The sequence below is a fragment of the Amblyraja radiata genome, chromosome 5, assembly GCF_010909765.2.
Source record: "Amblyraja radiata isolate CabotCenter1 chromosome 5, sAmbRad1.1.pri, whole genome shotgun sequence".
Classification (NCBI taxonomy): Eukaryota; Metazoa; Chordata; class Chondrichthyes; order Rajiformes; family Rajidae; genus Amblyraja; species Amblyraja radiata.
Window position 1 is genome coordinate 23,805,389 of NC_045960.1, and position 24,027 is coordinate 23,829,415.

Genomic DNA, 24,027 nt, shown 5'->3' on the forward strand with positions numbered 1-24,027 from the left:
AAGAGGGGTTCACGCATTGAAGTGGTTCGCATATGACTCAAAGTTTAAGCCAGGGGTGTATGATTCAAAATTCAAAGAATGGGCACAAAAAGGCATAACGGCAATGTATACAGTTTCAGAAAATGGCGAGTTTATGAGCTTCCAAGATTTAAAGTCAAAGTAGGGTCTCGAAAACAAAGATTTTTTTAGATACTTGCAATTAAGAGACTACTTTATAAAAGAGATAAGGCCAGAACTAGATGAAACTTCAAATAATGTGATCAAGGTGATTGTGGATGCATACAAACAGAAGGGGTCTCGGGTCATCTCTGCTTTCTACCAAGCTCTGGTGGAAAGCGGGGGAGAATCAACGCTCTACATAAAAACAAAATGGGAAGCAGAATTAAAGATTCAAATAACAGAAGAAGAATGGTATCAAATGTGTGAAACACAATGTTCATCCACAAGCTCACTAGTATGGAGAGAATTTTGCTGGAAGAATCTATCTCGCTTTTTTATAACACCCAAAATAAAAAGCAGACAACTTGCTGTCCAACAACACTGTTGGAGGCTGTGTGGGAGTACGGAGGCAGACCACTCGCATATTTACTGGAACTGTGTAAAGATAAGGCCATACTGGGAAAATGTTAATGCAGCTGTAAATAATATCTTGGGTTATAAAATCCCAAATACCTGCCCTGTGATGTATCTGGGGCGTATTAAAGATAGTGTAAAAATAGAAGATACATATTTGATTAAAGTTTTGCTTGCAGCAAGTAAGAAGGCCATTACCAGGCAGTGGCTTAATGAAAAAAGTCCGAAACAGGAACAGTGGTTTGAAATTGTGTGAGACATCTTTAATATGGAGAAATTGACATATTCCTTGAGAGTCAAGGAGAATTCATTTGAGAAGATCTGGGAAAAATGGACTGTTTATTTGAGCCATGACACCAATTAGATAAATGCCGAGCTAGATATGGGATGATTGCGTTATATAGAACTAGATGGTATGTATGTATGAATGTTGAATTATCTCCAGATAACTAATCAATGTAATGTTTTTTCTTTTTTTAATTTGGTAAGTGAACCACACGGTCTTATTCCAATTTTTTAATCTATTTACTTCTTTTTTTTTTTTCCCCTGATCTACTTATTTTTTTATTTTGATTGCTGTTTTTCTTACTTTGTTTTATTTATGGTGATGGTGTTGCACTGTTTTGAAAATATCTCTTAAAAATCAATAAAAATTTAAGTGAAAAAAAAAAGAAGAAAAAAAAGACACAATTGCTGATGGTAGTAGCATAATGAATTTCGAAGTGTATAGACACATCCTATCTGCTCAAGTTCAAACAGACGCCTCAAAACTCATTGCCCAGTGGTTCATTCTACAGCAAGACAATGATCCCAAACATACTGCTAAATCAACAAAGGAGTTTTTCAAAGCTAAATAATGGTAAATTATTGAGTGGCCAAGTCAATTACTCGATCTGAACCCAATTGAGCATGTCTTTTAATCTGAAGGGGACTAGCCCCCAAATACAAGCATAAGCTGAAGATGGCTACAAGCATAAGCTAAAGACAGGCCTGGCAGAGCATCATCAGAGAAGACACCCAGCACCTGGTGATGTCCATGAATCGTAGACTTCAAGCAGTCATTGCATTCAAATGATATGCAACAAATTCTAAACATGACTACTTTCATTTACATGACACTACTGTGACCCAAACATTATGGTGCCCTGAAAAGGGGGGACTATGTATAAACACAGCTGTAATTTCTACATGGTGAAACCAAAATGTATAAAATGGCCTTTATTAAAATCTGACTATGTGCACTTTAACCACATGTGGTTTTTTCTATTACAAATCTCAAATTGTAGAGTACCGAGGCAAATAAATAAATGATGGGTCTTTGTCCCAAAAAGGATGGAGGGCACTGTACATTTGTTTAATACATCTCTTTGGCTATTTAATACAGACCATTTGTACATTTACTGAAAGTGTCCACTACCTAGCAAAGAGTTATATATGAAGAGAAAAGCAGGATGAAACTAAGGACAGATGAACAACTAATCTGAAAATTCAACACAACAAATCTTTACATTTCTAAACACCATGCCCCGTCTCTAATTTTAGCTGTTGTTTATGCTCAAGATTTGTTTCCCGTTCCTTCAGATGCTTTGCAGGTCCAAGTTCTCTCAGAAGCATATGAATGTACAAGAATAAAAGAATACAGCTGAAAAATTGGCCCATTCTGCTATCCAAGTACATGGCCACTCATTTGAAAAAACACGCTTACTAAAAATGTAAAACACACGCCTCCTAATAATTCCTGGAATTATATTTGACTGATGAACTCTGGCTTTCCATCTAGTGCAGCTACAACAACCATTCTGATGTCTTATCCAGCTCCAACATTGTTGAATCGGTCTCAACCATTCCATTACCATAGCAACACCGTACCTTCACTAGACTTGTTTTTTTCATTTTAAGGTTATACGTAGTTTATGCCATTGAATTCACCTGCTAGATTTTCACAGATCTCACAACTTAGTGTTCTCCTTTTCTTTTCATTCTGTTGTAGGCAATTTCGACCACTTATCGCACGATTAATATTTTCATCTCAACTGGTGGCCATTTATCCCTTATTCCAATGGTGTGGCTTGAAGCCTCACTATACAGCCTGGCAGCGAATTTTGCATTATTGTCACTGAGGTGGCCTAGATAAAACTTTAACCCGAAGGCCCAACTACATTTAGGACTGCCATAGTCGTGGTAATCACTGAATGGAAAAACATAGTTTCTCCACATACTTAGACACATTTTATTTGTTCCATTTCGTTCCAGGGAAAGAGGTGTCACAGGGCCAGTAGTCCACATTGTTTGTGGGCTTCAACTGCACAAAAGAATCTTACACAAGTTACATCAAAATGTACATTTGATGTCACAATGTATGCTCAACACCCTCCACATGTTATGTCACAAATAGGAAAGGTTTAGAGGGGGATGGGTCAAATATGGGCAAATGGGACTAGCGGGGATGGATAACTAGGTCGGCATGGATGGGTTGGGCCAAAGGACCTGTTCATATGTTATATGCAGGATCTAGATCAAATATATACAAGCACACTGCGTGCATGCCTGTGGTCAGTGTATGCATGCAGTTCTTAGATAAAATGCAGACAAATGGCACACAGAAACATTGTGCTCTCATCTGATTGTTCCACTAAGAACAAAACAGGTTTCAAATAATCCAACTAATCTAAAACTTGAATATCACACCAAAAAATATCAAGTAAACCTACTTGATTAAATTAAATTACTTACCTAAATTTATTAATTCTTAATTTTATTTTCAAATAATTTAATTTTAATTTTCTTTAAATATCTTAATTCACCCCTTTCTCAAGGGCAATTAGGAACAGGGAGTAAAATGCTCACTTATCTACTAAAGTACACCTATCAACTGCTCACATAACAATGCCCAGAGCCGAAGTCCAATGAATATATAGACAAACGTGTATCTAATATCTGAAGAACATAAATAAGAGAAAAATGTAATCATTTCATCATCTTGATTTTGGATTACCTGGCCAGTTTTATTGATTTCACAAATGCAATTGAATTTATTAATTAGTTTAAAAAACACTAGTTAGAATAAGCTAGTGTGCCAGGTGCAAGCTGGGGACCGGCAGCACTTGCTCCATGTGTTGAACAGAGAGCCCAGATTCGATGGTCTCTCTCATTAAGTACTGTTGGATATTATGCATGTTACGTCTCCTCTCTCTTTGTTTGGCCACACAACTCTCCCCAGCTTGTGACTTCTCTACTTAACAGTTGTGTTACAGGCTGCTAAAAGAGCCATTGTTCTCAGCAGAGCAGTGTTATTGGCAACACCAATCCCATTAGTCCGATATCACCAATCCCATTAGTTCTCAGGAACACATCCTGACTGCCAAGTAGAGTCTAAGAGCATTATATATTTTGAACAAACTCAGCCTATCCAGTTATACCTAATTGCTGGAATGCTCCATTCCATGAAATGTCACAGAAACATTCCTTGACCTACTCCCCAGTGCAATCAAGTACTTCCCTATTAGACTCATAGTTACACAGTGTGGAAACAGGCCCTTCGGCTCAACTTGCCCACACTGGCCAACATGTCCCAGCTACACTAGTCCCGCCTGCCTGCGCTTGGCCCATATCCTTCCAAACCTGTCCTATGCATGTACCTGTCTGGTCTTAAACATTGGGATAGTCACTGCGTCAACTACCTCCTCTGGCAACTCGTTCCATATACCCACCACCCTTTGTATGAAAAAGTTACCCCTCAGATTCCTATTAAATCTTCTCCCCTTTCCCTTAAACCTTTGTCCTCAATTCCTACTCTGGGCAAGAGACTCTATGCATCTAACCGTTATATTCCTCTCATGATTTTATACACCTCCATAAGATCACCCCTCATCCTTCTGAACTGCAAGGAATAGAGTCTCAGTCTACTCACACCTCTCCCGAAAGCTCCGACCCTTGAGTCCAGGCAACATTTCCATTAAGTGGCAAACTGGATCCAAAATTAGCTTGGTAATAGGAAGCAGGATTGTTTTTGTGATTGCAAGTGCGTGATTAGCAATTACTGCACGGATCAGTGATGGGAATCATTCCTTGTTTTTAAACTGCATCAATAATTTGGACGGGATTGTTATACGTATGACTAGTAGGTTCGCAGATGACACCCAAAGGGTCTGCACTTTGTGTCTATTTTTGGTGTAAACCAACATTTGTAGTTCCTCCCTACAAATAGATAATGGGTTGATAAAGATGAGGAGGGTTTTCTCATAGACAGATGGTTAAACAAAGGCCAGAGATGAATATACAGTAGCTGTGAGACGAAAAGGATCGAAGTTGCAAATTGTGAAGCTAGAGGAAGAAATATAGGTGGAAGGGGAGGGGGAGGGTAGAAATGGGAGCGAGTCCAGGTACGGCACAGGTAAGGGAGGGGAGTGGGGGAAGAGAGGAGAGGGTTATGGGTAGTTGTCTAAAATTGAAGCATTCAATATTCAGTCTGAAGAAGGGTTTCGGCCCGAAGCGTTGCCTATGGGGTGCCTATTTCCTTCGCTCCATAGATGCTGCCGCTGCCGTACCCGCTGAGTTTCTCCAGCACTTTTGTCTACCTTCGATTTTCCAGCATCTGCAGTTCCTTCTTAAACAATATTCATACCCTTGGGTTGTAAGCTACCCAAATGGAATACGAAATGTTGCTCCTCCAGTTTGCATGTGACCTCGCTCTGGCAATGGAGGAGGTCCAGCACAGAACAGTCAGTATGGGAATGGGAAGAGAGTTAAAATGGTTAGCAACCAGGTGATCCAGCAGGCAAAACGGCACCAGAGTCTATGCTTGATTTTGCCGATGTACAACATGGATAGGGACGGTATAGAGGGAAATAGTCATATTGCAGGTACGTGGGACCAACGTAGATGGGGCATCATGGTCAGCATGGACCAATTGGGCTGAATGGCCTGTTTCCGTGCTCCATGACACAGTAATCTGTGGTATAGATGAGAGTGCAGGACAGGAGTCGGCAACCTTGTTCTGCATAGGGGCCAGGAAACATGTCGGTGAGCAGATGGCGGGCCACACCTATCACGTGTACACATGGACCCCACCCCCAACCCGCCCTAGATGGCAGGCATCAAATCACAAATTCACATAGATCCCGCCACTTCGAGGACACCACCCGGAGCACCAGCCCCAACATGGTAGAGTTGCTCCCTTACAGCGCTTGCAACACCGGAGACCCTGGTTCGATCCCGACTACAGGTGCTCTCTGTACGGAGTTTTTAACCATCTCCCCGTAGCCTGCGTGGGTTTTCTTCAAGATCTTCGGTTTCCTCCAACACTCCGAAGACATACAGGTTTGTAGGTTAATTGGCTTGGTATAAATGTAAATTGTCCTAGTGTGCGGGGATTGCTGGTCAGTAAGGACTCGGTGGGCCGAAGGGCCTGTTTCTGCGCTGTATCTCTAAAACTAAATTGGTGGCTATTCATTCTGCTAAGGCTATTCAATTAGACTGTAGATCGTACTAGTTTATTGCCTCCCTCAAAATACATATATTAGGAAAAAGTTCACAAGCAGAATTTACATATGATGTCGTGGCATAATGAGCCACAAGATGTCCCCTTACTCTGCAAGAGGTTCACTTGCACCTCCTCCAACCTCATATACTGTATCCGTTGTTCCAGGTGTGGACTCCTATATATCGGTGAGATCAGGCGAAGGCTCGGCAATCGTTTCACTGAATACCTCCGCTCAATCTACCTAAGCCTATCTGATTTCCTGGGTGTTTAACACTTTAACTCCCCTCCCATTCCCACACTGACCTTTCTGTCCTGGGCCTCCTTCATTGTCAGAGTGAGGCCTAGCGCAAATTGGACGAACAGCACCTCATATTTTGCTTGGGCAGCTTACAACCCAGTGGTATGAACTTTGGCTTCTCTAACTTCAAGTAATCCTTTCTTTCCCTCTCTCCATCCCTTCCTCTTACTAGTTCTCCGACCAGTCTTACTGTCTCCTACTACATTTTATCTGTTTGCTTTGTTGTTAACTTCTCCCAGCGATCCATTCTACATTTTCCTTAAGTTTCATTCCCTTTGTCCTATTTTCACACCTTACACTTCCTTATCTATTTATCTCCCTCTACCCTGACTAATGTCTGGTAATGTCTGAAGAAGGGTCTCGACCTGAAACATCATCCATTCCTCTCTCCAGAGATGCTGCCTGTCCCGCTTAGTTACTCCAGTATTTTGTGTAACGCAGCATCTGCCATTCCTTCCTAAACCTTTACTCTGCATTATTGGTTCCCCAAAAAAAAACAAAGAGCAAGTACTTTAGAATGAGTTGACGATCACACTGACCGATATGCTTTACAAATGGAGGTCTGACTAGGCCCTACTACAGAGCAAATATTGACTATTGCATCCATCTAATCGAAGTACTTTTCAACAAAATGATTTGCAACCTAAATCACATGACTATACTTGGTAAAAATTCAAATTTATAACATGGTTACCTGTTCTTTGGCTTCTCTTGCATCTTCATTGCCATCTAGAATATATTTAGCTTTCGTTATATTATTATTTGATTCAAATTCTTCACCAATCTGAACAGAATCCTCTTCAAAATCTTCACTATAGTGTCTTGAAGCTGTTCAAAATTCAGAACAAAATTTATTCTGCAGATATCATACACACTTCCAAATCAAAATGTTTGTTAGTGAAAGGATTTGTACAACCAGAGAAGAGTAAACAATGTGCACTGTTTCAAGGATACTTCTTTCCAGTCTTGCATTGTATTTAGACTAACATTGCCTTTACATAAACCTGGCTGCAGCATTTCATAAACTAAGGTTGCATATTCAGTAGTGCGCACCACTAAACAAGGGCCCAGATCACATTGAAGATGATCAAATATGTGAGATTCCAAATGAATTGATTATTATGGCAACACATTTTAATTTCCCGATAATATTTAAAGAATTTATTTGCCATGTGCAGATAGATTTAAAATGCAGCTTCTGCTATTCAGATTTTTAAGTGCATACCTAGACACGGAGAGTCATACAGTGCGGAAACAGGCCTTTCGGTCCAACATGCCTATGCCGAACTATGTGCCCCATCTACATTAGCCCCACCTGTCTGCATTTGGCCCATGTCACTCCAAACCTATCCTATCCATGTACCTGTCCAAATGTTTTTTTAAAAGCTGCGATAGTACCTGCCTCAACTACCTCCTCTTGTAGCTCATTCCATATACCTACCACCCTTTGTGTAAAACGGTTTCTCCTCAGATGCCCCTACATTAGCATCTGATTTCCCATATCTTAGAGTTCAGCCTTCACAGAAGTCCAAGAAGTACTGCAGTACCAACAATTGTTTCCAAGGTTACTGCTAAATAATATTGAGATTATGATTCAATCATATCTCAAAATGCAATACTTTTCTTAAACGACAATCAATTTATTTTATTGCTCTGGTCACCCTTGGCATTTTTATTTATTTTATAAAATATTTTTGGATTTTATCTCCAAGAGTGATTCTTACCCAAACAAAGTCTTGCATTCATAAAACTCAAAAATTTCAAACACTTGGCAATGATCTTAGCTTTATGTTCTCTGATATCAACAACACATAATTTCTTGATTCTTAAATTGATCTTTTAACTTTAACTCTTCCTGTAACATCCACTCTTGGGGGAACGGCACGGTCGCGCAGCAGAAGAGTTGCTGCCTTTCAGCAACAGAGACCTGGGTTCAATCCTGACTACAGGTACTGTCTGTATGGAGTTTGTTCGCTCACTCTGTGACCGCTTGTTTCAGACCACACTCTCTAAAGATGTACAAGTTTGCAGGTTAATTGGCTTTGGTAAAATTGTTAATTATCCCTAGTGGTGTAGAATATCGCTAGTGTACGGAGTGATCGCTGGATGGCGCAGGCTCATTGCATTTTCACGCTATATCTCTAAAGGCTAGTCTTCTACTGAAAACTCCACGGATGTAACAATTGAGCAATGAGATAGGTATTTTTAGAACCCTTAACAAGATAAATTAATTTCGTGAACAAGTTCTTAGCTACTATTTGCAATTTGTTTGCAGTCTTCTCAAATTAATTTAATTCACACAAACAACATCCATAAACCATAGAGCATTTCTCTAAATGTTTTAATTACCGGTGACACTTTTAGGTCTTGGAGACTCAACTTCATTTGTTTCCTCCTCCTCTAATGCTGCAAACTCATCTTCTTGTCTAGAAACAAAATACAAAATGTAATGTGGTGGACTATCACGTATAACTATACCACAAAATAATGGAACCATAATCATCGATTTCTATCCAGTAACTTATTCCGTACTAACTCAATACCCGCAATTACTTAACTTTCTAGTACATTTGTCGGCTATAATTCTTGATCATAAACAATACATAAATCTTTTATCGCATATTCAATTATATTTTATAACTAAAGCTTAAGACTTCTGACGTATTGGTTTGGTCAACTGCATAAAATAGATTTGAATTTCCACTAAGTACAGATTATAAACATTCTCAAGATACTGCATTAAAAAGGATATTCAGAAGGGTTTCTGAAAGAATCTAACTGCAGAACAACTAACAGTAGTCAGTCATTTTGTCACTGAAATGTGGATAAGGCTCAAAGGATACGAGCGAGCAAATGACTTTCTCCTGTTGCTTTTTTCTTGACTTATTTGTCATAGGACGTCAGTAATCCTGAGCTACTATCAACCTCATTGGAGACCCTCGGAGTATCTTTAATCAGACTTTACCACGTGTTATTACGTTATTCTCTTTATCATGTATCTGTATACTATGAATGGCTCGATTGTAATCACGTGTTGTCTTTTCGCTGTTTAGCGCGCAACAGACGCTTTTCACTGTACTTTGGTACACATGACAGTAAACTAAACTCAACTCATGGGAAGAGAAATTAGGAAAACTAAGCCTAAAATCTTGAGTTACAACAAAAAATAAGCAATTCCATGGAAAGGTAAAAATTCTTAAGGAGCTGACAATTTTTTAATGAATTTTTTGAGGATGTGACAAGTAAAATGGATGAAGGGGAGCCAGTGGATGTAGTGTATCGAGACTTTTAGAAAGCCTTTGATAAGGTTCCGCACGGGAGACTGGTGACTAAAATTAGAGCTCATGGTATTGGGGGTAGGGTGTTGACACGGATAGAAAATTGGTTGGCAGACAGGAAGCAAAGAGTAGGGTTATTTTCAGAATGGCAGGCAGTAGCGAGTGGAGTGCCACAAGGTTCGGTGTTGAGGCCGCAACTGTTTATCATATATATTAATTATTTGGAAGAGGGAATTAGGAGCAACACTAGCATGTTTGCGGATGACACAAAGCTGGGTGGCAGTGTGAACTGTGAAGAGGATGCTAGGTGGCAGGGTGACCTGGACAGGTTGAGTGAGTGGGCAGATGCGTGGCAGATGCAGTATAATATAGATAAATGTGAGGTTATCCACTTTGGTGGCAAAAACAAGGGTGCAGATTATTATCTCAACATGGGGTTAGGTTAGGTAAGGGAGAGGTGCAGCGAGACCTGGGTGTCCTTGTACACCAGTCACTGAATGTTGGCGTGCAGGTACAGCAGGCAGTGAAGAAAGCTAATGGAATGTTGGCCCTAATGGAAAGAGGATTTTAGTATAGGAGTAAAGAGGTTCTTCTGCAGTTGGACCACATCTGGAGTATTGTGTACAGTTTTGGTCTCCTAATTTGAGGAAGGACATCCTTGTGATTGAGGCAGTGCAGCGTTGGTTCCCTGGGAAGATTGATCCCTGGGATGGCGGGACTGTCATATGAGGAAAGATTGAAAAGACTAGGCTTGTATTCACTGGAGTTTAGAAGGATGAGGGGGGTATTTTATAGAAACATATTAAATTATAAAAGGACTGGACAAGCTAGATGCAGGAAAAAATGTTCCCAATGTCGGGCGAGTCCAGAACCAGGGGCCACGGTCTTAAAATAAAGGGGAGGTCATTTAAGACTGAGGTAAGAAAAAACGTTTTCACCCAGAGTTGTGAATTTGTGGAATTCCCTGCCACAGAGGGCAGTGGAGGCCAAATCACTGGATGGATTTAAGAGAGAATTAGATAGAGCTCTAGGGGCTAGTGGAATCAAGGGATATGGGGAGAAGGCAGGCATGGGTTATTGATTGGGGACGATCAGCCATGATCACAATGAATGGCGGTGCTGGCTCGAAGGGCCAAATGGCCTCCTCCTGCTCCTATTTTCTATGTTTCTATGTCTATGTTTCTAAGTCAATTGTAGATTTTGACATTTCCCCGGCTGGAATGTCTTGAACCAAGAGTTTTGTCTTACAATAATTAGTTAGCCGTTTAGGACAGACGAGAATAAATTAATTTCCAAAGGAAAAAGGTGGAAACTCGGTTACTGGGTATTTTGAAGGAATTGATAGATTTTTAATTATCAAAGCGATCAAGGTAAAATATAGCCATAATCTTAATAAATGATACAGGACAGAGGGAATAACCTACTTTTGCTTCTAGTGCTTAGGTTCCTAAAAGTATCACAAGAAAAAGATCAGTGATTATATCTTTGCAAAATATCTTGCTGTAAAGGTAAACAATAACATTGCTTCAAAATCTGGTATTCATGACCTCCTAGCATATACTCCATGTACAAAAATATTGGAAAAATAAAGATCTTCTCCCATTTAAAAAATTGGAAGCATATTTATCAAAGTCCATATAAGATACTGATGTTCATAACTTTCACAATTCACCTTAGAGAATCAACTTACTGATTCAAAGCATTTATGGCTGTTGAACCTGTCGATTCAAGCTCTTTAATTAGCCTTGAATAGTCAATAGTAGAGGAAGCGCCCGTCTCAAGATTAGCAAAAAACTGTTCTTTCTCCTCCTCTTCTTCGAGTGTATCAAGTCCAGGTCCAATAGTGGTTTGTGCAGGGCCTGATGCCACAATAGAGTCTACAAATGAACAAAATCACCTCTGTTAGGTTTGAAGAGTATCTTATAAACTGGATCCTACTGACTATTTATTCAAATGGTAAAGGACATTCAGTAAGACACAGGACATTTATTTAGGCACAATAAACAAAAATTTACTTCCATTGTCTTTACACCAAAGAGCTGTGCTCACATTATCGCAAATCAAAAACAGCATTTCAGCATGCAATTTTAATATACACAAAAAGCATACACAGCAAATTGAAAACTGGTTCGCCTTTCAACACAAATATCAAATATCAAGTCAACTGCAGGTCAAGGATAATCTGTTGTCAGGGATACAGAGTTAAAAAGTCTTATTTATTATGCTCAGGGGCATTTATGGGTTAATGACTTCTCATCAGATTTTGGTATAGATAGGAAACAAACATGTTTTAATTTGCAGAGAAGGGAGAGGGTGGAGAGAAGAAAGAGAATGTCTAGGATAGGATGGCGACAAAGAAAAATGTTCTTTGGAATGTCAGAGATAGAGGGGATATTTGATAGAAATATGTAAAATTATGAGAGGCATAGATACGGTAGTCAGTCAGACCATTCTTTCCAGGATCCAACATGAGGGGGCATAGCAAAAAGCTGAGAGGGGGAAAGTTTAATGGAGATGTGAAGCGCAATTTTTTTTTACATCTAGAATAGTGAGTGCCTGGAACGCATCATCATCTTGTATAGATAGATAATTTACAATTAACAAGTTTCCATAATTTTCTCCACCCAGCGCTGTCACCATTTGTATCATGGCTCCCAATGTTTTGTGCAGGACATGATGTCAAGTTAAACTGATCTCATCGGTCCGTACATAATCCATATCACTCTATTCCCTGACAAATACTTTGTAAATGTAGTAATTGTAAAAAAAAGATGGCGCCTGTCCGTGGCGACATGTTACCAGCAGCAGAAAATCATCAAAAACAGTGCCCTCCATAATGTTTGGGATAAAGACCCATTATTTATTTATTTGCCTCTGTACGCCACAATTTGAGATTTGTAAAAGAAAAAAAAAAAAAAAAAATCACATGTGGTTAAAGTGCACATTGTCAGATTTTAATAAAAGCCATTTTTATACATTTTGGTTTCACCATGTAGAAATTACAGCAGTGTTTATACATAATCCTCCCATTTCAGGGCACCATAATGTTTGGGACACAGCAATGTCATCGAAATGAAAGTAGTAATGTTAGTATTTTGTTACATATCCTTTGCATGCAATGACTACTTGAAGTCTACGATTCATGGACATCACCAGGTACTGGGTGTCTTCTCTGGTGATGCTCTGCCAGGCCTGTATTGCAGCCATCTTTAGCTTATGCTTGTTTTGGGGGCTAGTCCCTTCAGTTTTCTCTTCAGCATATAAAAGGCATGCTCAATTGGGTTCAGATCGGGTAATTGACTTGGCCACTCTAGAATTTACCATTTATTAGCTTTGAAAAACTCCTTTGTTGCTTTAGCAGTATGTTTGGGATCATTGTCTTGCTGTAGAATGAACTGCCAACCAATGAATTTTGAGGCATTTGTTTGAACTTGAGCAGATAGGATGTGTCTATACACTTCAGAATTCATTATGCTACTACCATCAGCAGTTGTATCATCAATGAAGATAAGTGAGCCAGTTCTTTCAGCAGCCATACACGCCCAGGCCATAACACCCCCACCACCGTGTTTCATAGATGAGGTGTATGCTTTAGATCTTGGGCAGTTCCTTCTCTCCTTCTACTTTGCTCTTGCCATCACTCTGATACAAGTTAATCGTCATCTCATCTGTCCACAAGACCTTTTTTCCAGAACTGTGGTTGCTCTTTTAAGTACTTCTTGGCAAACTGTAACCTGACCATCCTATTTTTACAGCTAACCAGTGGCTTGCATCTTGCAGTGTAGCCTCTGTATTTCTGTTGATGAAGTCTTCTGCAGACAATGGTCATTGACAAATCCACACCCGACTCCTGAAGCGTGTTTCTGATCTGTCGGACAGATTTTTCTTTATTATAGAGAGAATTCTTATGTCATCAGCTGTGGAGGTTTTCCTTGGCCTGCCAGTCCCTTTGCGATTAGTAAACTCCTCAGTGCTCTCTTTCTTCTTAATGATGTTCCAAACAGTTGATTTTGGTAAGCCTAAGGTTTGGCTGATGTCTCTAACAGTTTTATTCTTGTTTCTCAGTATCATAATGGCTTCTTTGACTTTCTTTGGCACAACTTTGGTCCTCATGTTGATAAACAGCAATAAAAGTTTCCAAAGGTGATGGAAAGACTGGAGGAAAGACTAGGTGCTGAGAGCTCTCTTATACCTGCATTAAGGAGGCATTTAAACACCTGTGAAGCCATGTGTCCCAAACATTATGGTGCCCTGAAATGGGGGCACGATGTATAAACACAGCTGTAATTTCTACATGGTGAAACCAAAATGTATAAAAATGGCCTTTAATAAAATCTGACAATGTGCACTTTAACCACATGTGATTTTTTCTATTACAAATCACAAATTGTGCAGTACAGAGGCAAATAAATAAATGATGTGTCTTCATCCCAAACATTATCGAGGGCACTGTATCGTAGGGCGTCTGCCTCATGGTCAAATCTTCGTGGTGCTCAGACGTGGCAGCTCTGTCTAACTCCTGCTCTCCGCACCTGGAACATCTGGCGGTGAAGTGCCGCCCCTTCTACCCCCCGAGGGAATTCGCTTCCATCATCCTGACCGCGGTCTACATCCCACCCAGGCAGACGTCCGTCTAGCATTGGAGGAGCTGCGCGCCGTAGTCAACAAGCACCAGACAGCGCACCCGAACCCTTTACCACCATAGCCGGGGACATCAACAAAGCCAAGCTGAAAAAAATCACTCCCAAACTACTACCAACATGTCTTCTGCAGCACCAGAGGATTAAACACCCTTGACCACTGCTATATACCTATCAAGGATGCCTATCGCTCTATCCCTCGCCCTCACTTCGGGAAATCCGACTATTCAACGGTACTGCTTCTTCCTGCACACAGGCAGCAACTGAAGAGTGTGTCCCGAGAAGTGAGGACTGCACAGAGCTGGTCTGGGGAGGGAGAGGGACAACTACAGGACTGCTTGGAGTCAGTAGCTTGGGCAATGTTCAAGGACTTGGCAACGGACCTGAATGAATACGCCACAGTCGTTACAGACTTCATAAGGAAATGTGTGGAGGACTGTGTTCCTACAAAAACTATCCGAGTGTTTCCTAACCAGAAGCCTTGGACGAACCAGGAGATCCGCATTCTTTGGAGGAGCAGATCCCATGCATTCAGGTCTGGTGATGCAGAGGTCTTTAAGAAGTCCAGATACGACCTTGACAAGGCCATCAAAAAGGCCAAAAGGGACTTCCGCTCAAAGCTGGAGGATGGGGCGGATGTTCAGCAACTGTGGCAGGGCCTGAATGCCATCACCTCCGACAAGGCAAAACCAGGAGGCAGCTCAAGCGACAGCGAAGCATCACTCCCCGACGAGCTCAATGCGCTCTATGCACGCTTTGATAGGGAGAACACTGATGTGCCTTCCCGAGCCCCCGTCAGAGAGGCCGATGTCAGAAGATCCTTCAGGTGGGTGAAACCCTCAGAAAGCGCCTGGACCTGATGGTATACCCCAGGGATTCCCAACTTTTTTTGTCCCATTTACCCCTGGCAACTTTAATAGCACATAACAATGCTATTTCACTTATTTATGAACAACTAATGATGAACAGATACCAGAACGAAACAGTCAGTCAATGAGAAAAAATGTACAAATCCAGAATCAACAAATTTACCCATTGGGCAGGCGAAATTTACCCCAGGTTGGGAACCCATGGTATACCCGGTCAAGTTCTCAAAACCTGTGCAGACCAACTGGTTGGAGTTTTTGCGGACATTTTCACCCTCTCATTACTGAGGTCTGAGGTTCCCACCTGCTTTAAAAGGGCATCAATAATAACGGTGCCCAAGAAAAGTAAGGTGATCTGCCTCAACGACTATCGACCAGTGGCACTAACATCTGTGGTGATGAAATGCTTTGAGAGGTTGGTTATGGTGGATATCAACTACCTCAACAAGAACATCGACCCACTATAGTTTCCCTACCGTCACAACAGGTCAACGGAGGATGCGATCTCACTGGCTCTCCACTCTGCACTGGACCACTCGGACAATAAAAACACTTACATCAAGCTGTTTATAGACTACAGCTCGGGGTTCAATACTATCATCCCTTCCAAGTTGGTTACCAAGCTCACGGAACTAGGTCTCTGCGCGTCCCTCTGCAATTGGATCCTCGACTTCCTCATCCACAGACCAGTCTGTTCGAATTGGCAGAAATACTTTTTCCTCATTAACAATCAGTACGGGAGTACCTCAAGGCTGCGTGCTCAGCCCCCTGCTCTACTCACTCTATACTCATGACTTAGGACATAGTGCGAACTTCATCTTCAAGTTTGCCGATGACACCACTGTTGTTGGACAAATTACAGACAAGTCAGAGTATAGAAGTGAGATCGACTGATTAACCAAATGGTGCCAGAACAACCTGGCTCTCAATATCAGTAAAACCAATGAACTGATTGTGGATTTTGGAAGAGGGAGGATGAAGACTCACAATCCTGTACATATCAACATGGAAAGAGTCAAAAACTTCAAATTCCTAGGCATGCGGATTTCCGAAGATCTTTCCTGGACACAGCACACTGATGCAATTTTAAATAAAGCACATCAATGCCTCTACTTCCTGAGAAGATTACGGAGATTCAGTACGTCAAGGAGGATTCTTTTGAACTTCTACAGGTGCACAGTAGAGAGCATATTGACCGGTTGCATCATGGCCTGGTTTGGCAACTTCAGGAGCAGAAAAGACTGCAAAAAGTTGTGAACACTGCCCTGTCCATCACCGGCTCTGACCTCCCCACCATCGAAGGGATTTATCGGAGTCACTGCCTCAAAACGGCAGCCAGCATCATCAGAGACCCACACCATCCTGGCCACACACACATTGTATCAATCATCGCTACCATCGGTAAGAAGGTACAGGGGCCTGAAAACTGTAACGTCCAGATTCAGGAACAGCTTCTTCCCTACAGCCATATAAATATATATATATACTAGACCAAGTGCAGACCCGTTGGGTCTGTTTCCCCAACGGCGTTTTGCAGGGGGGGGGGGGGGGAGGGGGGGCTGCTGCATCAAACTCATATTAACCAACCCCCAAACACACAGGTGGGGGGAGGGAGGGGGGATGTGAAGAGGGGAGGGAGGGGAGAGGAGGTGGAGGAAATGGGACAGATTTGGGAGGGAAAGGAGAGCGGGGTAGGGGGTGAGAGAGGGGGATGGGGAGATAGATGTGGTGGAGGGGGAGGATGGGGAGGTAGGGAAGGAGGGAGGGAGGGGGAGAGGGGTGGGGGAGAGAGGGGAAAGAGTGGGGAGGGAGGTGGAGAGGGGTAGGGGGTGTGATGGAAGAGGGACAGAGGGGTTGGAGGAAGGGGGTGGCGTAGAGAGGGAAGGGGGGTGGGGGAGAGAGGGATGGGTGGGAGAGGGGTGCGGAGAGGGAAACATAGAACCATTGAAATTAAGTGCAGGAGTAGGCCATTCGGCTCTTCGAGCCTGCACCACCATTCAATATGATCGTGGCTGATCATCCAACTCAGTATCCTGTACCTGCCTTCTCTCCATACCCCCTGATCCCTTTAGCCACAAGGACCACAATACAGCCAATGAACAGGCCTCAACCACCTTCTGTGCCAGTGAATTCCAGAGATTCACCACTCTCTGTGTGAAAATGTTTTTCTCATCTAGGTCCTAAAAGATTTACCCCTTATCCTTAAACTGTGACCCCTTGTTCTGGACTTCCCCAACATCTGGAACAATCTTCCTGCATCTAGCCTGTCCAACCCCTTAAGAATCTTGTAAGTTTCTATAAGATACCGCCTCAATCTTCTAAATTCTAGCGAGTACAAACCGAGTCTATCCAGTCTTTCGTCATATGAAAGTCCTGACATCCCAGGAATCAGCCTGGTGAACCTTCTCTGTACTCCCTCTATGGCAACGATGTATTTGAACATTGGGCATTGTGACATAACACGATGGAACGTTCACCATGGGCTGGGGCTGGTGCTGCTTCTATGGGTGAGAAGCCAGTTTATTTTTGAAATATTGGGGGGGGGGTGGGTTAGGATTTGATTAAAAACGTGCACTTAAACACGACGACCAATGGCAAACCCGTTGGGTCTGATCCCCCAACGCAGCCGTTCCCTACCCGTAGCCCCCACTGGGGGGGGGTGGGGGGCGGCATCACACACACTAACCACCCCCACACACAGAGTTGGAAAAGTGTATAAAGACCGTTCTATACCTGTAGCCCCCAGGGGAGACGTGGTCGTCGAAGTCGGGTTCCGGCCGTCTTAAAATGGCGTATCTTGAAGTCGTCGAAGTCGGGTCCGTCTCGGCAACGCGGGGGGGGGGGGGGGGGGGGGGGGGGGGGCGGGGCGGCATCACACACACGAAGCATGCCCACACACAGAGCCTTAAAAGTGTAATGCCCCAACGCAGCAGTTGCCTACCCGCAGCCCTCACGGGAGACGTGGTCCTCGAAGTAGTGCCGTCCCCGAAAGGCCGTTTTTAAATGGCGTCGCTTGAGGTTGTGCTACGGGCGCCAGCAGCCGTTATGGTCGCTGGCCAGCAGGAGGCGACAAAATGAGTGAGGGGGGGGGGGGGGGGATGAGATGGTTTTAATGAAAAAAATGGACATAAACATAACGAAATGTAATGAGGAGTGGATAGCTGGAAGGGAAAGTGAAATGTCTACCGAAATGTCTGCTTGTATGGGGGAGAAGCCAGTTTGTATTTGAAAAACTGGGGGGGGGGGGAGAAGGCATTACACTTTTGCGTATGTGAGCATTGGGCATTGTGACATCACACGTTGGAACGTTCAGCAGGGGCTGGGGCTGGTGAAGGTTCTGTGGGTGTGAAGACAGTTTAGTTTTGAAATATTGGGGGGGGGGGGGGGGTATGTTAACCATTAAAAACGTGCGCTTAAACACGACGGAATGAAATGAGAAGCGCATACTTAGAAAGAAAAGCGAAATCTCTGACGAAGTGGAAAAGACGTGGGCGGTCCTGCGGCCCCCAATAGCCCCCAATGGGGGGGGGGGGGGCCTTACACACACTAACCACCCCCACACACAGAGTTGGAAAAGTGCATAAAGACCGTTCCCTACCTGTAGCCCCCAGGGGAGATTTGGTCGTCGAAGTCGGGTCCCTGCCGTCTTAAAATAGCGTATCTTGAAGTCGTCGAAGTCGGGTCCGTCTCGGCAACGCGTGGGGGGGGTGGTGGGGGGGTTAGCGGTGCGGCATCACACACACGAAGCTTCGACACACACAGAGCCTTAAAAGTGTAAATGCCCGACCTCTTTTCCGTTTTTCTCTAATTTAATTAAGATGTGCAGGTGGTGTTCTTATCGTGGTTCAGGGGTGAATGACGTAAATATTTTCACACAATATGGGAACATCTCATGTTGTCTTGAAGGCTCCTCGGCCCTCATCTGACTCTCTGTACTGTCACTATGGCAACGATGTCTATGAGCACTGGGCATTGTGACATCACACGATGGAACGTTCACCATTGGCTGGGGCTCCTGCATAGGCATATGTAAATGGGTCCATTCCGATTGGTCATCTGTGAGCATTGGGCATTGTGACATCACACGATGGAATGTTCAGCAGGGGCTGGTGCTGGCGAGGCTTGTGTGGGTGAGAAGCCAGTTTAGTTTTGAGATTTTTGGGGGGGGGGGGGGGGGGGTGGGTAAGGTTTTGATTTAAAACGTGCGCTTAAACACGACGGAATGGAATGAGAAGCGCATACTTAGAAAGAAAAGCGAAATCTCTTCCGAAGTCGAAAAGACGCGGGCGGTCCTGCGTCCGGTTTCGGAGTTGCGGAGAATCACAGGGAGCGCGCCAGCAAAGGGAGTGGGCCAGGGTGCCGGACGGACGGAGTTCCGTTTTGGAATCTGGGGCGAGAGTTTTATATATTATATGATGTGTGTGTGTGTACACTTGTCAGTATGTGTATACAGTATATACACACTGAACTTTTTTTTTCATTTATCATATTGTTTACAGTGTACTATGTGTACATATTCTGTTGTCCTGCAGCAAGTAAGAATTTCATTGTTCTATATGATAATAAAACACTCTTGACTCTTGTCACCACCACTGCCTCTGGCAGTTATTCACTGTTTTATATTTCTAACTCCATTCAGAAAATATTTCATACCATTTGGTTCCAAACTGTCTCTACTGATGGACACTGAAGACCGCTCATCACCTTGGAGCAAAATCTTCTCCGCTTGTTGCTCTTCTTCAGTCTCTGCAATTGATTGTGAGAATCTCTGAGATTTGAGATAGCTCTGATTGGTTGGCAGCATATCTGTCATTTTGTAAAAAAGTGAAAACGCATCGCAATTAGTTTGAAAAAGCCTTATTTCTGTGGTGAATTAACATGACAGTAATTACCAAAGAGATCTAATAAATCTTCTGGAGAGACTACAAACAGTGGAAAACCAAAACAAATTTAGTGCTCTATGTACAGAAGAATTGAAAGGTTAAAACAGATAAAAAAGTAATCAAGACTAACTGAATTTTAGCCTTTAGCACATGGGGTAAAAGTGAAGTGATTCTTCAGTTGTAAACTAAAACTTCCATCAATTGAATTCTCCAATTTGAGGTAGGTAACTAACCTACAAACATAGCCCCCCTCCTCTCTTCCCTGTGCCCCACCTGGACACACACCCATTTCTCCACTTTAACCTATATTTCTTCCACTGACTTCACAACTAATATCTCTTCTATCCTTAAATCACACCTTTTGTCTTTTCATGGCTGGCCTTGTCCAACCATCTGTCTTTCAAACCCACACCCTCCCCTCACCTTTATCCACCTATCACTCACCAGGCTTTGTCGTGCACCATCTCTCTTCCAGCTATCTCCTCACCCACCACACAATTACTGAAGGATCCTGACCCGAAATGTCATTCTATCCATTTTCTCCACAGATGCTGCCTGACCTGCTGAGTCACTCCAGCACTTTTTCTGTAAACCGGCATCTGCGTAGACTAGTGTCTACGTCTTCCATTCTGCAGTACTGCATTCATTTTAAGTATCTCAGGAACTAAAGTACATCAACCTTTATGCAGTTATAGGAGTTTTGCCACAATGGTACTAGGTCATATAGGGTTAATTATAAAGGAAGTTTGTTTTCTTGAGATGAAAAAACGAGTGATGATCTAATTTAGGTGTTTTTATCCCTTCCTCCATAATTCTTGACACACAATCAAAATCTATTGATGTTAGCTTTGCCAATTTCAATTATCCCAACATGCACAGCCTCTTAGGAATTGAATCCTAGAGTTCTCCAAGCCTTCCTGTGAAGGAAGTTCATTTCACGTTCACTCAAAATTTACTGAGCTCTTTATTCTAAAAATATTCTTTTATTTCAAAAATGTTCCTACCACAGGAAACACTCTGAATCTAGTCAAGTGAATCCCAAGATCATTTTAAAACTTTATGTTAAAATAAAATAATCTAAATAAAATGTATTACTAAAATAGTGGTGATAAGTGAAGAACCAAATGTTAAGTTAGATTTTGGAGAGTTTTGGAAAATACATTTAATTAAATATTACTGGGGTAGCAAAATAAGGGTCAAAAGTACAGGTTTTTCACACGGTATTACAGAACAGAATGACTACAAACTGGCTACTTATTGGAAAACCATTGGCTCACTTACAGCAGTTTGTAAAATGGGACATGCTTAAGGTCAGATGTGTCGGATCTCACTGTCCCCAAATTTCTCAGTCGAGGGCCAATATACACTTCATATTTGTCCCCTTAATATCATCCCAAACACATCTAACTCAGCCCATTAATTTGAGTTGAGTCGCCGATCTTCACTTTTAAAGATGTTTATATACGGATTTTTAAATGTCAATTTATCGTTTAATTAATTGTCAATTGATCAACGGATTTTAAATAAATGTCAATTTTAAAGTATTTTTAAATGTTAACAAAAACTCAACGGCTGCCAAATTCCTCTGATAATCAAAGAAACCTTGAGTCATGGAGTCACCTAGCACGGAAAGAGGTCCTTCGGTCCAACTTGTGCATGCTGATCAAAATGCCTACCTGAAGTAATCGCATTTTGCCTGTGAATCGCCCATATCTCTCTAAACCCTTCTTTTCTCCAATGTCTAAATGTCTTTTAAATGTTGTAATTGTACCCACCTCTACCACTTCCTCTGGCAGCTCATTCTACATAATGACCACTCTCTGTGAGAAAATGTAGTCTCTCCAGTAGTCTCTCCGATTCCCTCTCAATCCCCCCCTCCCCCCCCCTTAAATCTGTGCCCTCTAGTTTTTAACTCCATTACCCTGGGAAAAGACTGTGATCATCCACCTCATCTGTGCCCCTTGTGATTTTATTTACCTCCATGTGGTCACCTCTCAGCTTCCTACACTCCAGAGATAACAGTCCCGGCCTACCCAGCTTCTTATAACTTCTGAAGGTCTTGACCCGAAACATCACCCATTCCCTCTCTCCAGAGATGCTGCCTGACCCGTTGAGTTACTCCAGCATTTTGTGTCTACCTTCTTATAACTCAAGATGTCCAGTGTCAGGAAAGTCCTTGTGAATCTTTTCTGCACGCTTTCCAGCTTAATGACTGTAGGAGCCATTAAGCTTAAGTCAGTATTATTATCATGTTTGATATTTTTAGTTTTAGTTTTTATCTGTCTGTAGGTGGGATATGGTACATAGTAGGGGTGTGTTCTTTTGTTAAAGTCTGGCGCAGACTCTCAGATTAGAATTTTCAGTTTGGCGTTGGAGAATGAGGGGAAACAGTTTTCTACCATGATCACACACACGTTACGAGACAACATAACTTTGTAAGAACAAGCTTTTATGTAATTTATATGATGTGAATGGAACAGCGATTAAGAACGGAAAGTTATGAGTTATTTCTTTGTAATACTTCAATAAAAAAGCAATTAATCAAGAAACGACGTCTGGAAGACTAATCTTTGCTGCCTTATGCGTGTCGTGTGTGCATTAGGCAAAACCTCCAAATCATCTCTGATAATTAATGGCTATCGAAGTTGGAATTTGAGAACTCGGTGACCTGGACTGTGCAGAATACTCCAAGCATGGTTTCACCATAGTCTTGCACAGTTGTAACATGACATTGCGGGAAGTATGTAGCTGTACCCTTAGGCTTCTCCGCTCCATGACATTCACTAGGGTCTGACCATATACTGTGGAAGTATTGCCTTGGTTTAACTCACCAAATTTGCATTTGTCAGGGTTAAATTCCATCTGCCATTCCTTTGATCACTTTATTAGGTGTTCTAGATCTCTTTGCAATCTCAAATAATCTTCTTTGTTGCCCACTATACCACCAATTTTGTGTCATTTGTAAATTTACTAAACAGACCAATATCACTCTTATCCAAATCGGTAATATTGACAAACCACAGTGAATACAACACTGATCCCTGCAGCCAATTTTCTATACAATTGGGCAGCTTACCCTGGACTCCATGAGATCCAACCTTCCATAGCAGTGTACCACATACAAACTTGCCAAAGCCATTGCAGACCATATGCCCTCATCAATCCTCTTGGTCTCTTCTTCAAAAAATCTCAATTAATGCCATGTACAAAGCTCTCTGCCATGGCCTAAGCAATTTCTTCCCCCACATCTCACAATCTCTTAGGATAGACCTGGCCAGGCTCCAGGGATTTATCTTCAGACTGAAGAATGGTTCCAACCTGAAAAGTCACCCATCCTTTTCCTCTGGAAATGCTGCCTGGCCCGCCTGAGTTACTCTAGCACTTTGTGTCTATCTTTGGCATAAACTAGCAACCTGCAGTTCCTTCATACACAAGTTCTCCAGAGATGCTACTTGACCCACTGAGTTACTTCAGTCATTTGTGTCCGAGAGCTGGTTACTTGTATTTTCAATTGTCATTAAATGAAACAATTTAAATACACTATTCTATCCCTTAATAATTTATTAGCTCTAAATGCATTTCACATCCTAGCAGTAGTGGAAAATGCAAGTACAAGATCCATCCTGCTTTCTAGGTAACTCTTTATAGTTAAATGTTGTTAGAAGCTTATGCATTTCCAGGCAAGCAAAATTCAACCACTATGTTGAGAACGTATTACTTGCTCCACAATACAAGCAGGAGATTAAATATAAAACAAACAAATACCCTCATGTGAACCTGGGCTTTGTGATTGTGGGTTTCCATTGTGTTCTTCACCAATTTCTATCTTCAGTGTTTCAGTGCCAGCATCAATGACAGCTGGCTGTCTTTTCAGTTTGGTAAACCTTCTCAGAGGGGGTTCTTGGATAGAGAAGATTAGAAACGTGCCAAGAAGTTCAAGCAGATAAAGCATAAAAAAGAAAGCAAGTTAAATGGTAAGCAACAGGAAAAGAGAAAGACAAAAATGT

The 24,027-nt window shown here is 42.1% G+C and overlaps 1 protein-coding gene across 2 annotated transcripts in view; it reads right to left on the bottom strand.

The window, feature by feature from the left end:
- The window catches only part of cep162 (centrosomal protein 162), a 120,628-nt gene that overhangs the window by 87,082 nt on the left and 9,519 nt on the right, over positions 1 to 24,027 (bottom strand). The window contains exons 4-8 of one of the 2 annotated variants that reach the window (XM_033020790.1): positions 23,786 to 23,920; positions 19,791 to 19,943; positions 11,322 to 11,508; positions 8,703 to 8,779; positions 7,048 to 7,181 (exon numbers count right to left, since the gene is read on the bottom strand). In XM_033020790.1, coding sequence (XP_032876681.1) covers positions 7,048 to 7,181; positions 8,703 to 8,779; positions 11,322 to 11,508; positions 19,791 to 19,943; positions 23,786 to 23,920 — 686 coding nt within the window. The remainder of the gene's footprint in view (positions 1 to 7,047; positions 7,182 to 8,702; positions 8,780 to 11,321; positions 11,509 to 19,790; positions 19,944 to 23,785; positions 23,921 to 24,027) is intronic. The other variant, XM_033020791.1, reaches the window with a different exon arrangement.